Raw genomic sequence first — 14,482 nt, forward strand, 5'->3', positions numbered from 1 at the left:
ACCGACTAGGTCATCTGGGAGGTCCAGCTTCGTCGCAACAGCCTGCAAATGACAGAGGAGACAGATGATTTGCATAAATCATGAATTATTAATTGAGGGGCCCCTTCTACTGCAAATCCAGTATAGAGCAGGGTTGCCCGAAGTTTGTGAGACAAAATATGTGTTGGGCCATGGTGCCATGATGACTGACCCGGTGTTTTGGTCCTGATTTGCATTGTGTTCATTCTTTCGTTTTTTTTGCATTGCATTTGCACTGTCATGTCTTTGCACTGCCCTGTCCTGTACCCTGTCCTATGTCGTCCTCATCAGTATATGTCATCACCCTAGACAGTTTCCTGGTATGTTTGAGCCATATATACATGGTGAATAAACAGATCTTGAATCTTGAATGTATTTACAAAGATAAATAGGCCCAAAAACTTTATAAAAGGTAATGTTTTACCTAACTTTAAGGTGTATTATTTAATTCAATGTATACATTCACCCATTTTAACTATTTTTGAAACCCAAACTGAAACACCAAGCCTGACCAAAATGTATTTGTATTTTCTGGGTCCACAGTTTGGGCACCCTTGGTTTAGAGCGGGAAGAGTGTCCTTGCTTGTCTGGTCCTTGTTCTACCTTGTTCTTTGATTCCCATAGGTTAGTGTAGAGATTAGGTGCATTGTGGGTACAGTTATTACATTATATTCAGTGTATTTCACAGGATAGATTAGATGGTTCTTGTTTAGATACGTAGTTTGATAATGTTGGATAGATTAGACCAGTAGACCAGTGATAGAGTCCAACCGTCATGCTGTTTTTCATATATGTGGAAATTGTTTGTGTATTGCTTTTGCAACTGTCTGTATTGCTTATTTCTTATCTAACACATTGACTGACTAGTCCCATTAGCCTGGTGTTCATGCTGTCGGATAGGAGCTTTGGCAGACACAGCAGAATAAAGTAGAATCCTTACTATTTACAACACTTGGCACAGATACGTCTTCATCAGTTAAATTCTCCATCCTTGTGAATGATTCGATTTCATTAAAACATGTGGTTTCAGCAGAGAGAGGTCTTCCAATAACAGCTTTTTATGAACAGAGCTTGACTTCTTTACAGCCACGGGTGACAAAGTTCAGCTCTGCTGTTCACCCCGAACTAAGCATTGCATTTCTGGGTTTGTGTCAAAGCGTTTCTTCACTTTGGGGTCAGGAGGGTCAAAGGTTGAGAGGATGCTCTGGTGCATGGCAGGCTATCTTTTACAAACACACACACTCACACTCAAACACACACTCTCATCACGCACACGCACGCAGATGCACGATGAGCAGGGCGCCTTGCCATATACTGCATCCTAGCCTAATAGCCGAGGGGTCACGTGCGTGGAGTACATATCTACTTCAAAGTGATCCCGTGGGTCTACTTGCACCTCTCGGAGCAGTAAACAGCCCTGCTTAGCTGCCATGTTGATAAAACACAGATGGCTGTACCATGGTATTGCACGTAAACTAGAAAATTCTGTTAAGTTTCATTCATTTTTTTCCTATTTGGCATTTTCTACGGCTGAAAGAATGATGACGGTGCCAGAAAAACTACAGCATTCAGGCTAATGCAGAATCAGAATCTTAATCAGAGTCTTAATCAGTTTTATTAGCCAAGTAATTTTTTACATACTAGGAATTTGCTTTGGGCAATTGTGCATAACAGTGATGGAATCAGCATTAGACAGGGTGCAAGGACAAGATGGCCCAGTGCAAAGACAGGACCGTGCAAATGAACAGTGCTAAATACAAATACAAAACACAGAACACAAAATGGAGCGCGATGAGTGTATATACTACAGTACGACTACAGAATGTTAGATATGTGTGTTTTTATATACAGTATACTGTACGTGTGTGCCGTTGTGGTATGTGTGCGCGGTGCGAGCCATACTGTTTGTGTATTGCTTTAGCAATTGTCTGTATTGCTTATTATTATTATTATTATTATTATTGCTTATAACACATTGACTGACTAGTCCCATTAGCCGATGTACAGTATGTGCGAGCCGTACTGTATGTACAGGGCAGTCAGCGGTCATGTGCATCAGCGCAATATATTTTCACAGCGGGGCTTCGTGAGTGGCCTCGAGGAATCCATGACACGCCAAGGTCACTCTTAACACGAACCACACATGGTTCTAATACCAGACCGGCGACGAGAGGTTTTGCGGGTTGGGAACGGCGGTGGAGCGGAACAGGCGTCTCCCTGGCCCGGCTTACCTCCAGGACGTCCTCCGTCTGGTCCGAGGTCAGGATGTCCACCTTCACCTTCTGCCCGTTGGACAGGTAGATCTCCAGATGGACCTCCTCCGTCGGGATCTGCTGGGTTTCCTGTGTGTGTGTGTGTGAGAGAGAGAGAGAGAGCGAGAGAGAGAGAGAGAGAGAGAGAGGACGAAAAGGTTGACAGGTCTTGCAGCACAGGGACACAACCCTTTCTAAATGCGGGGCTCCACAGTGATATGGAGGTCGTTGTTCTGCAGCTGGTCACATTAGAGCAGATTGGAGAGGTTTTGGAGCCGCAGTGTCACTTTAAATTACCTGAATGTTACACAGGATCAAATGCAACACTACACTACATGTGTGCAACACTACATCACCTAATATATTGTTTTCAAGTATCACAGATCAAGCCATTAGATTTTCTCTTCTAGTGGTGACTATATGCAGTCCTTCATTTATTTTTTAGTAATATCCCTTTAAAATATGATGTGGGCGAAAGCAGAATAACGACACAATATGCACAATATGACATGACGATGCATCATTGCCAACCGAAACATGATTACATTTCTCAGCACACACGGGCGTTCAAACGGTGTTTTCCGAAGCAGCGCGTTCCACAGGGAAGAGCCTTGTGTCTCTTTTCATGCCACCTCTCATCCTTGGAGGACTGCATCCCAGCTCCCCCGCCCACACCCAACACCCCCCACCCCCCACACCCCCCCCAACCCCCCCGCTGCTTAACAAGAGCTCCCAAAGTGCCCCTCTCCCCCCGGGGTGCTGATGGATTGACGGGGCCGTCACTCATCTCCTACTCCTGCTCTGCACCTGCTGTCCTCGCCGCGTGACCAGGGACGAGGACGTGACGGAGAGAGGGATGGATGGACGGGGGGAGGGGAGGGGAGGAGAGAGGGATGGATGGACGGGGGGAGGGGAGGAGAGGAGAGAGGGGAGAGGAGGGGAGAGGAGAGAAGGAGGGAGGAGGAGAGAGGGATGGATGGACGGGGGGGAGGGGAGGGGAGGAGAGAGGGATGGATGGACGGGGGGGAGGGGAGGGGAGGAGAGAGGGATGGATGGACGGGGGGAGGGGAGGGGAGGAGAGAGGAGGGGAGAGGAGAGAAGGAGGGAGGAGGAGAGAGGGATGGATGGACGGGGGGAGGGGAGGGGAGAGGAGGAGGGAGGAGGAGAGAGGGATGGATGGAGGGGGGAGGGGAGGAGGGAGGAGGAGAGAGGAGATGGATAGACAGGCGTGGGGAGGGGAGGGGGGAGAGGAGGGGAGGAGGAGAGAGGAGACGGACGTGACCTGACTGCACAATAACAAGTCTGTCTGCGCAGGTTAGTGGATTCACCCGCGCCTAGCAACACGGGTCACTGCCCACCCCATGGCAAAACTAGAGGGAGGCGTGAATATTCATTCCAATCAATCATTTCAGCGCCCCGTATGCAAATGAACATCGATACAGCTACATACGACAGGCCACCGACGTACGGTAACTACGTACAGTAGCAAAACTGAGCCTAGCGTATTCCTGCTCTTCAGATCTCATTCACATGCTTTGTGAACAAACCGAAGAAAAACTCCCAACTCCCTTCCAATTTCAGCACTTCATTGATGCGTTTTGGCACACTAATATAAAAAGCTGCTGATGAACTCACTAGGATGAATCGCAGCTTGTCTCACTTCTTCAATACTTAAAAAAGCATCTGCTCTTGATTAACGTGCAGAGTTAGAGCACAGAACGAAGGTTCGAAAGGATTGGACTCCCCCGCAGGCTGGAGCGCTGTCGTTACATTTGACAGGTGGTGGTGACGTTCTTTCATCGTGTGTGTCTGAAATAATCAATTAACGCCGACGGCACACAAATCTACTAAACTCCCTCTTCCCCTCTCTCTTCGCCACGCGCGCACGCACGCACACACGCACACACACACACACACACGCTTTCTTTCATCCCCAGTCTCCTCCTAACTCGTTCTCTCAGGCTCGCACGTCAGACAAACACACTGGAGAGACGCGCCCGCACGCACGCACACACTCACACACACACACGCACACGCAGTCCCTCACAAGTTCCCTCGCTCACACCCACAGAATCCCATTAGGGGCGCGCAACACCGCGGAGCGCGACGTCCCCAGAGCCCTGAAGAAACGCGGCCTCGCCACATCATCCTGATTCACACTGAGGCCAAAAGCAATTACAAAGACCGCAGGCAATCACTGACTCAGCCCGTTGGCTGGAACAGCAAAAAGCCGTCCCACCAGCACTCTGCTGCCCACGTAGAACATGAATGCGCTGTACTGCAAAGCCTGCTGGGACATTTGTTACTGACCTGCTGGGCTTTTCTTAAGAAGCTGTTGAACATCTCGCTGGCTCCCAGCATGGGGTCCTGACGCACTGAGGGGGAGAGAGAGAGGGAGGGCGTTAATTTAGCGATCATCATCCGGTCATTAGAGGAGCACGGCCGCTACACTGGGCAGTTATTTTGTTGGGGTGTACATCAAGGTTGCCAAGTGAGGCGGATCACACTTTGGTTGTTTTAGAACGAAGAAACAGCTGTATTGTGTCTTCGACGTCTATCGAATGTCCCCCGTGAGGGACAACAAGACTCTCTCTGATGATACAAACACATTCGTGCCTCATGGAAAAGACCAGATAGTGAATTAATATATAACTGGTAATCTGGCGTTGCCTCAAGGATCTATAAATGATTACATCTCAAGGGCGAATTCAATGTGACACAATTATATCTGAAAATGTGACGAACAAGGCCACATCCACTTTGGTTTGGTCTACCCATTCAAAGGCTATTTTCCATTTAAGGTCTTGGGAATTGTGTGAAGATCCCGGCTCTTTCGCAAATTGAGTTATACAGGTGACGAATAGGCCGGGGTTTTTCATAGTTTATTCCCGTATTCAGGTTAAACTCTGCGCCAGTGACACACAGCAATGCCTGACAGAGCCCGGTTGTGCCTCCCTAATCTGTTCATTGAGTGCACTCATAAGCGCCCTAGAGAGAACAGACATGAGCGCAAACAGAGATGCATTCTGGGGGCCTGGCTCGCCTCCAGTGTTTACGGTCACACTCGTTGCGGCCTGTTTGAAAAAAAGAGCGCTCGGCAGATGCTCGGGCCGGAGAGCGCACACCCTCGGAGCAGATTTGTGTGTTTGCGGTGGTTATTTTTCCATAACTGTGCTAAAACTATGATGTAACCGAAAATGGTATCCGGCCAAGAACCCCTAGTGTGTGCGTGTGTGTGTGTGTGTGTGTGTGTGTGTGTGTGTGTGTGTGTGTGTATGTGTGTGTGTGTGTGTGTGTGTGTGTGTGTGTATGTGTGTGTGTGCTCCCAGGCCATGAGCAAATATGCTCCCTCAACAAGGCTTAGCTTGTTCTGCTGTAACTGCCAGTGCTGGAGCGGATTAAAACGAACGCTGCCAGCTCTACTGCGTTCGCTCTGTGTGCGTGGCCAACGTTGACCCTTGACCTGTTTGGAAAATGTCCGGCTATGGCTGTGGCCAGTCTGAGCAGGACCATAAACATCCCTCTGAGCCTTTAAACACGAGAAATGAGCTGACAGGAACTTTAACATTGCCAAAGTAAATGAAGAACATTGAATATTCTTAAAATAAAGACCGAATAATGGTGAAGCCGTTGTCCTAACAGCAAGCTTTGTTGTTTAGACAACTCTGAGACGTTCCTGCTTCTGGCTAGCTTCTCTGTCTGTAGCGTACTACCCTTCGATAATACATAAAACATTTGGCGTAGGTTTGGGAGACGCCAGGGGGTGAATACTGAGTGGCGTGGCTGTCTGATTTCAGGTGTGTCAGCACAGCCCAAGAGCCCTTGGCCCCGAGACCCAGCATGCTCGCTGCTGGGATCAGCAATAACCTGAGTAGTGCTCTCTACGTTCTTCACCCGCTCCGATGTGGCCTAAAACAAACTATTCCAGCCTGCAAGGCCGCCCCCCCCCGAAACCACAGCAAGGTAGAGTCAGACAGTCTGGGGTCAATGTGGCTGGCGAGATATTCACTAACAGGGATTGTGATTCTGGTAACTAGGAGCCGATGACCCAAAGACAACATGAGTCATTTGTTACGGTGAATGATGCATTCCGTCATACTAAGAGCTACTTTATATTCTTAGATTCCAACACGGGAAGCTCACCAGCCTGCATGTATTTAGATCTCAACACGGGAAGCTCACCAGCCTGCATGTATTTCTCCAGCTGCTCTCGTCGTTGTTCCACCTCCGCAGGTGTAAGCGTGAAGAGCTTCTTTGGGGGGAAGGCAGGAACCAAATTGTTGCCGTATTCTTTCTTTATCTGTGGGGAAGCAAAGGCGTATGAAATATAACGTTCACGCCGTTGCCGGGGGTAATTCGGTTTGGTTAGCAACTCACCCTCCATGCATAAATTAAAAAAAGATGAAGTTTCAAAAATGTTTATACTGGGTACCTAGAGTATATGGTGACTTACAGTACACTACACACAGTTTCAGTTGGACATTATTCAAGTGAACTACTATAGCACAATTTTCAACAATTTGAAGACTTTTAAAGGGACGATGATATATCGGTAATTATTTTCCTTGATTTAAATGGTAAATGGACTGCTCTTATATAGCGCTTTTCCTCCTTAGCGGCACTCAAAGCGCTTTACAATGGCCTCTCATTCACCCATTCACACACACATTCACACACCAATGGTGGTAGCTGCCATGCAAGGTGCTAACCTGCTCATTGGGAGCAATTTGGGGTTAGGTGTCTTGCTCAAGGACACTTCGACATGTGGACAGTCGGAGCTGGGATTCGAACCACAGACCCTTCGATCACTGAACGACCCACTCTACCAACTGAGCTACAGTCGCCCCTAATAATATAATTAATTATATTCCATGATTTAGATGGTTACAATTTCAAAAGTTCTATTGAGTCTTGGTCATTATGGGAGTGACCAGTGGAAATTAACTGGTGCTCAGCAGGACGCCTCGATGCAGACATGAGAAACCTTGCCCTTCGGTCACCGGTCTGAGGTAACTTACAGCTTACGTGCAGTTTTAAAGATGAATCACAGGTTTATTTGGAGCCTGGTTCCGTGGATAACTGGATAGTTTCCATGCTAAACACGCAGGCATGTCTGGATGTCTAGCCGTGCGCTTCACTCTGCACCTTACATCCTCGTTGAGTCACTGGTTCCCATGATGACACGTTTTTATCATCTGAGAACTTCTGGTTTTGAACCGTTAATCCCCAAATTGAATCTACAGTGTTAACCTGATCATGGGCTACATTCATATAACATCCTAAGCCTAAAACTTGCTCCTAAATGGCCAAATTATGAGTAAATCCTAAAAAGTGGGTGTTTCACTTCTAATTAAAAAATAAAGAAAGGTCTCAAAGTAATTCTCAAAGCGTGTTGGTGTTAAGATAGCTCCTAAACCCAGGAACACACTGGTTCCTCCTCGAGCGGTGGAGAGGAAGTCATATAAGGGAATGGGCTGCTGCATGTAATCTGAGTGTCTGGTGAAATGTTTTGCCAACATAAATAGCAGTTGGTGAGGAGGTAACCTACTGTCACGATCGGGACGGTATCTGTTTATTATGGAGCCTGTGAGGGATGTACTGTACTTACTAAGCAAACCCATAACACCGGAGATGAAGTGGCACCTTAGTCTCTATTAGAATGTGACAATGTGAGTTCATGAGCATTCCTGAAGCACGTTGTCCTGCCTCATGCCTCATGCCATGCAAGGTCAACCCCACCTGTTCTCTTAGCTAAAAGTTTCTCCCTATTGCTGGGAAACACAGTTGGTCTGAGCATTTGAATAGCTTTTTAGGGAAAACTCCTAACTGGGAATTTTTAGCGCTAGTTAGGAGGACTCTTTAAAGTCACACTGAAATGAAAAAAGCATTCTGTCCCATTTTGGTTTACATAATTGGTCATAGTGTTCACGTACAGTATTCAACGATGTATGCCCCAAAAATTACAAAATTCTTCTTTTGTTGTAATCTTATATCAAAGTATATCATTTCTTACTTCCTGGAAAACGGTAGGTCACGTGCAATGACGACAACAGGTACCTTAGATTTTAGGCCAATAATCTCACGACATCCACCCGTCAATCAACGCTATCCTTCTATCGAATCTGTCTAAAGTTCTTAAAACCCGTCAACTTGTCAATGTTCCAATCAAATTCCTCTAAACATATGTCCCACCCTCATAGCTGGTTTGCGTCGGAAATACGTCAAACTACGGAAGTTAGATGATCTCAAACGTCCGTTTCTGTGCGACTTTAAGATTCTTTGTGAGTACGGCCCCATGTCAGATAGACAGGAAAGATTTTCTTTCCTTGCATCAGAGAGGGGAACCACTAAGAGCGTGTTTCACCTGGACATGTTGCCATTTGGTATTTCCAATGCGTCAGGCCTGGGTGTCTTTCACGCATATAAATCAGTCCTGCTAGTCGCTGACATCTAACGAGCGCGTGCCGGGTTTAAAGAAGATAAAGTGAAGAGGAGGATGCAAGCTCACACATCCACTCTACTGCTGCCATTCGGAGAAGCAGTCAATTAAACATCGACTTCCACCGCTACCTGCAGCCTAGCGGAGGCTCATGGGAGTTTGTTTGTGTTAACTTCGGTGTTTGCAGAGACGCCAGATGAGGGCAAAAAACGAGCGCGCTCTTGGTAAACACGCAGGGGAGGATTATTTCGAAAAGGGCACCGTTAACATAAAAATCCCGTCTGCAGTAATTGGATGGAATCTGGCGCCGCAATTAGCGAGGGGGCTTGGCGAGGAAAGCACACGCCATGGAAACCCTTGTGGGGGTAGTCGTCTGATCTGACCGCGTGTCTCCCCAATGCTCTGTTACCTAGCAACAGCCGCCGTTGGGCTTTGGAACGCAGCCTCGAAGACACCAAAGTTTGTCCTTTCCCTGATAATTTATTAACGCTTGAATGTGGCCGATTGTGCACCCTTCCGCGACGCTAGGTTCGGATGGGAGATGTATAAGACCTAGCGTTTTCCAAGAGCAGCCTAGTGGCCTTGACTTCTGTCCAGGTATAGTTCTTTCAAGCTCTTGCCAAGATTTCCTCTTTCATGCTGCTGTGTCATCCGTCTATCTCTAGACCTATCCGCTGAGAACCCTGACTGAATACTCGTTTTATCATTGCTCCATTTCCCACAGTAAAACCCATGATTAATAGGGGAACTAATGAATAATGATCGGTTGGATACTGCCCTATCGGGAGAACAGGTATAAAATGTGTGCTGGATGAGAGCCGATGAAGAACAGGATAGGGGTAACTACTGATCTGAGCTGCTAAGCGTATGGAGAAAACCGCCAAGAAAAATTCCTTCCATATCCACCCCTCAACCTCTCCTCCATGTCTGTTCACATTCGCTGGGCTGAATTCCCTGAGCCAGGGGAAGGCCAGACATCAACCCATTGTACGTGTAATTCCTAGTGACACAGAGCATGGTATATCAACTGTGCGCGGGAAATGGAGGGCAACACCGAGGTGATGTTTCGACATTTAAGCGCAGTTGCGAGCGCGCCGAAGAAAAGCCCCCCCCCCCCCCCCCCCCCGAAAAAACACACGGCGCTTCTGTGAGGGCCTTCCAGGAAAAGTTTGGAAGGCGCTGCGCCGTTGTAGCGCGACGCACGCGGGACCCCGAGCAATTGTAAACGTGTGTTCTGAGGTACTTCTGTAGCGTGTAGAAATGCTGAACAAAAAAAAATCCCTTTAAGGAAGAAAAGATCTTCCGTCGGTGTGTTTGAGACAGCTTACCTGCTCGTGAAGACCCAGGAGCTGACTGTAGCGGACTCGACAGTGCAGGACACCGTTGACGTGGATGTTGTAGGCCTATGGAAGAAGACAAAACACAGACACTGTGAGGACAGCGTCTCACTCAGCTGAAAATAGACATTACCAAAGGCTGCGAAAGAGAGAGACGCATGAAAGAGACTGCGCCTCAAAGGCCTGGGGTGATTTGTTCCCGAGGAGAATAGCAAAACAACCAATATGTCAGGTGAACACAGGCCACAGTAGCTTTTCATAAGGTGTGCCTTCAGCTATTCAGAATTGCTGCCTGAATTCTCCCTGTACTCATTAAAACTTACATTCTAGCCCAAAGTATAGTCTTTCATGTTGTTGCATTCATCAGAGAAATATGTTTGGATGTTTAAAAGCAAAAGCCACATTTTGAAAAGTGTGAGTTTCACTCCCTAAACCGCGCTGAAACAATATCAGAATATTTCTCTGAGTGCTCTCACACGCGCAGACACGCACAGACACGCACACAGACACACACACACACACACACACACACACACACACTATTTGCTTGGTTTGTCTTGATTTCCACCATGGAAACTAGATGAATGAAACAACTGACTTCCAATTCCACCCCTGCCTCTGGTGAGGGAACACCCAGCCTAAAATCACGTTCTTCATCCCCACAGCGGCCGCTCAGGTCTTACAGAGGCCAGCCCACACCATGTGTGGAATGAACAGGGAATGATGTTTCGTGTGGCCCTTTGCCTCAACACCCATGTGTGCTTTGACAAGGGCCATCGCTGGGTCATCCTCTGATGCAGACTCATTTGGAGTCCGTAATCCAATCACAAGTGTCCGGGGGAAATCCAGCATCCAATCAGGTGGAGGCCAGTGGATTCAAACTGTTTTTTTGTTGTTGTTGTTGTTGTTGTTGTTGAAGGCCTTGTTAATACGAGTTCTTGGAAGGCTGTGAGCTGTTTAGTATGATAACCACATGAAACCAGCCTTCTTTCAACCGTGTGTAGAGATGCACTGATGCATCGGCCGAACAACGGCATCGGCCGATGTTGGCCTTGTTGACTGCCATCGGCCCATCGGCAAATAAAATAACATTCACCGATGGTAGTGGCCGATGTTATGTTGCGACAATTACGGCTTTTTTTGTTGCAAAACGTAGCCTACCGAGCTGCAGATTCGGAGAAGATCCGTGACGTAACGCCGCAAACGCACGTGTAGTTTGCTTTCAAATTAAAGTGAAATCAAAATCGGCGTTTTGGAACCAAACACTTCATTTCTTTGTTTCCCTGGCACAAAAGGGGGAAATAAAATAAAATAAACATCGGCCATCGGCATCGGCCGGATTGTTATTTTAAACATCGGCATCAGCCCAGAATTTTGCAATCGTTGCCGTGTGACAGCCAATACGGGACTAACACATACTGACACGAGTGAAAACGCATACGTAGGAGTACTAGGCAGTGGTGAAACACTTCCCCAGTCGTGCACAAGAAGGCCTCAGCCTGTAACAGAAGAACAGGATCTCTCACTCTGAAAGCTGCAACTCCCATTTAACATAATATCTTCCACAGTGAGCCAGTGATTAGTTAAATGAAAAGTGAAATGACTTCTCTGTGAGCCGAGGGGAGGTTATTTTAAGATCAAGGTGAGTCCTCCTACGTACATATACTGTAGCAGTCTCGCTCAGGCAGACTTCTGTCTTCACACAGCTTCAGATCTGAATGGCTTTGATCTAGGAAGTCTCATCTCGAAATGGCAGGAAATTAACTCCGCTTCTCTTACAGCCTACTGCCAGTGAAATCATCATTTTGCCGGCTAAACCTTTCATATGTTCAACAAACTGAGCACATAAGCGGACCACTGTTGGTCAGTTATGAGAGGAATATATGAGCTATTTTGGGAGACGTTTCCTGTTTGAAAGTCAAAAGTGCGAACTCAGTCAACACTTGTATCTTCTTCCTGTCTGTTCTTCGCCTATGAATATTTAGAGTCAATATGCTGTCATCTGTCAAAACAAAACAAGTTTCTGAGTTAAAAGATGCAGGTGGCTCAAGCATTCCATTGCTCAGCTGGAACTGAGGCACCCATTGGTCAGTTGGACTGGGAATGTACTCGAACTGTGCTTCGCACAGGGGTCAAACACAAGGCAGGATTACAGAACAAAATGACAGGTATGTCTATGTAATCATTTACTGAATAAGTAATACTTTTCCACAGAAAAGTGACAAGTATTGTAGAGAATATGGCCCCTTCAAAATGGCTGATTGATGAGACTACTGGAGATCTAAACCGCCATAGACCTAAACTACTGTCATAGGCAAAGACCAGGGGCGGACTGGCCATCGGGAGCACAGGGAATTTTCCCGGTGGCCTGGTGCGCCAACTGGCCTGGCCCGCGGTGAATGGCCTGCCCCCCGTCAACAAATCGCGCAGCACCCCCCTCCCCGTCAACAAGTCACGCAGCACCCCCCTCCCATCAACAGGTCGCGCAGCACCCCCCCCGTCAACAAAACGAAACTGAAGGTGTTCCATCTCACCGCGTCGAGTGATTTCCCGGCAGGAAATATTCACCCAGTCCGGCTCGGGCAAAGACTACAGTCAGAGACCTAAACTACTGTCAGAGACCTTTACTGTCAGAGACCTAAACTACTATCAGAGACCTTAACTACTGTCACTAAACTAAACTTCTGGAATGGGCCTACACTTCAACTTCCAAGCATATTTAGAACTTAGAAGCAAATGACCATTCATTTAAATGGATGATAGCGTTTGAGCTGTGTATGTTGATCTGTAGTTGAATCCCTTAAAAGCAGTGAGGAATGCTACTGTACAGAGAGAGAAGAGGTAAACAGAGACAGTTGTCTGGACAGATCTTGACAGTTAAACCCATCAGAATGTGACGTTAAGGGCTGTAGGCTACTATAAATGCACTGACTCAGTTTGATGTCCAACACTAGGAAAAGGTCTTCAAAGTTAGTTGAATCCACAGCAACAGTTCACTCGAAGCTTCCCAAAACACATCCGACTACATGATCGTGTGCGATGGAGCTACCTACGGTACGGTACTCCCAGAATTCTCTGGCATTTTAAGTTAGGCACAGTCTGTACTCTAACGACGGCCTATCTACAGCCTCACAATCATGGCGGCCTCTAGTTTGGGGAAATTCTGCTTTCAAAACCTCACCAACCCTAACCGTAACCATCATAGACATAACACAAATACAGTATGAGGTATTATGGGTGAAATGCTTGAAATAGGTACTTCCAGTCACTGTAGGAATATTATATTAAAATTATATTATGAAGGCCTCAGATTGGAACTGCATGGCAATAAAACAAATTCTGATTCTGATTGTGAAGAATTCCTACAAGAATGGCAGAGTAGCACACTGGTAAGTGGAGTTCAGGCCTAATTTCTTCAGTCCAAAGCTCAGTTGTCATCAGTCTAATAATTATGATAGTCTATTGAATCGAAGCATGAAAAGCCGCCCCCCCCTCAACAAAAAAACAGCCAACATGCCCCATTTCCACAATCTAAGTTAACAAGCCATCATCAATAACAGCAAACAACAAGGCAATGCTCCACAACCTTCAACAGCACCGACGGCAGGAAAAGGAAAAAACACACACAGCAAACATGAAGTGTCGGTAAAGATTTTTTTTTTGGGGGGGGGGGGGCCTTGCACAGGAATTCCGCCATTTAAAAAAACGGAGCCCTTTTGTTTTTCTAACGCCCCATGCAAAGTCAGCACATTCTGCTTAGAAGTGGAACTGCTGAGTGGGTATAGCTAACGAGTGGAAGTGTGAACCAGCAACGCCAAATATGGGAGCTCCAGACATAACTCGGTCTTGCGTGGCCATCCTCCAAATCCCCCACAATCCCCCACATGGGTGAGGAAGTTTGCGTAGAGGCTAGACGCAACTAAGGGCAACTCGGTGATCACAGGAAGTGATACTCCTAGCAAACGGGCCTTCTCCTTTTTGAGCACATGGGATCAAGATGTCCCCAAAATGCTCTCGGGAGGCTTGTGAAGCTAGAGAGGGAATGGTGAATAACAACAAACTCCTTTTATTGTCAGAGATCTGGTGTCAAAAGCATCTGGTAGAGACGGAAGGGAAGGAATTTATAGAAGACCCCAAAGGCAGGGGTGAGATGTGTGTCATCTGCGTAGTCAGACCCTGATGGAATGTGTGTGCACTTCTCTCTCTCTCTCTCTCTCACACACACACACACTCACTCACTCACTCACTCACAGGCCTGCATACACACCTCAGAGAAGTATTATGTGAGTATTTAGCATTTAAGACAAAAATTACTAATTTTAGAGATTATTTCAAAATGACAATGCTACAAAATCTATATTTGGCTGTAATGCCCTCTAACTTCCATTCTGGCTTAAACATGTTCATGATATCCATGTCTCATAGCCCTTGAATAA

General features: G+C 46.9%; 1 protein-coding gene across 1 annotated transcript in view; it reads right to left on the reverse strand.

The window, feature by feature from the left end:
- Positions 1-14,482, reverse strand: part of snx17 (sorting nexin 17) — a 30,922-nt gene that overhangs the window by 14,317 nt on the left and 2,123 nt on the right. The window contains exons 2-6 of the mRNA XM_084453626.1: positions 10,038-10,112; positions 6,453-6,570; positions 4,581-4,645; positions 2,250-2,360; positions 1-42 (exon numbers count right to left, since the gene is read on the reverse strand). The exon at positions 1-42 is cut by the window's left edge and continues 49 nt beyond it. Coding sequence (XP_084309752.1) covers positions 1-42; positions 2,250-2,360; positions 4,581-4,645; positions 6,453-6,570; positions 10,038-10,112 — 411 coding nt within the window. The remainder of the gene's footprint in view (positions 43-2,249; positions 2,361-4,580; positions 4,646-6,452; positions 6,571-10,037; positions 10,113-14,482) is intronic.

This window comes from Borostomias antarcticus (genome assembly GCF_949987555.1).
Source record: "Borostomias antarcticus genome assembly, chromosome: 19".
In the NCBI taxonomy this organism is placed as follows: Eukaryota; Metazoa; Chordata; class Actinopteri; order Stomiiformes; family Stomiidae; genus Borostomias; species Borostomias antarcticus.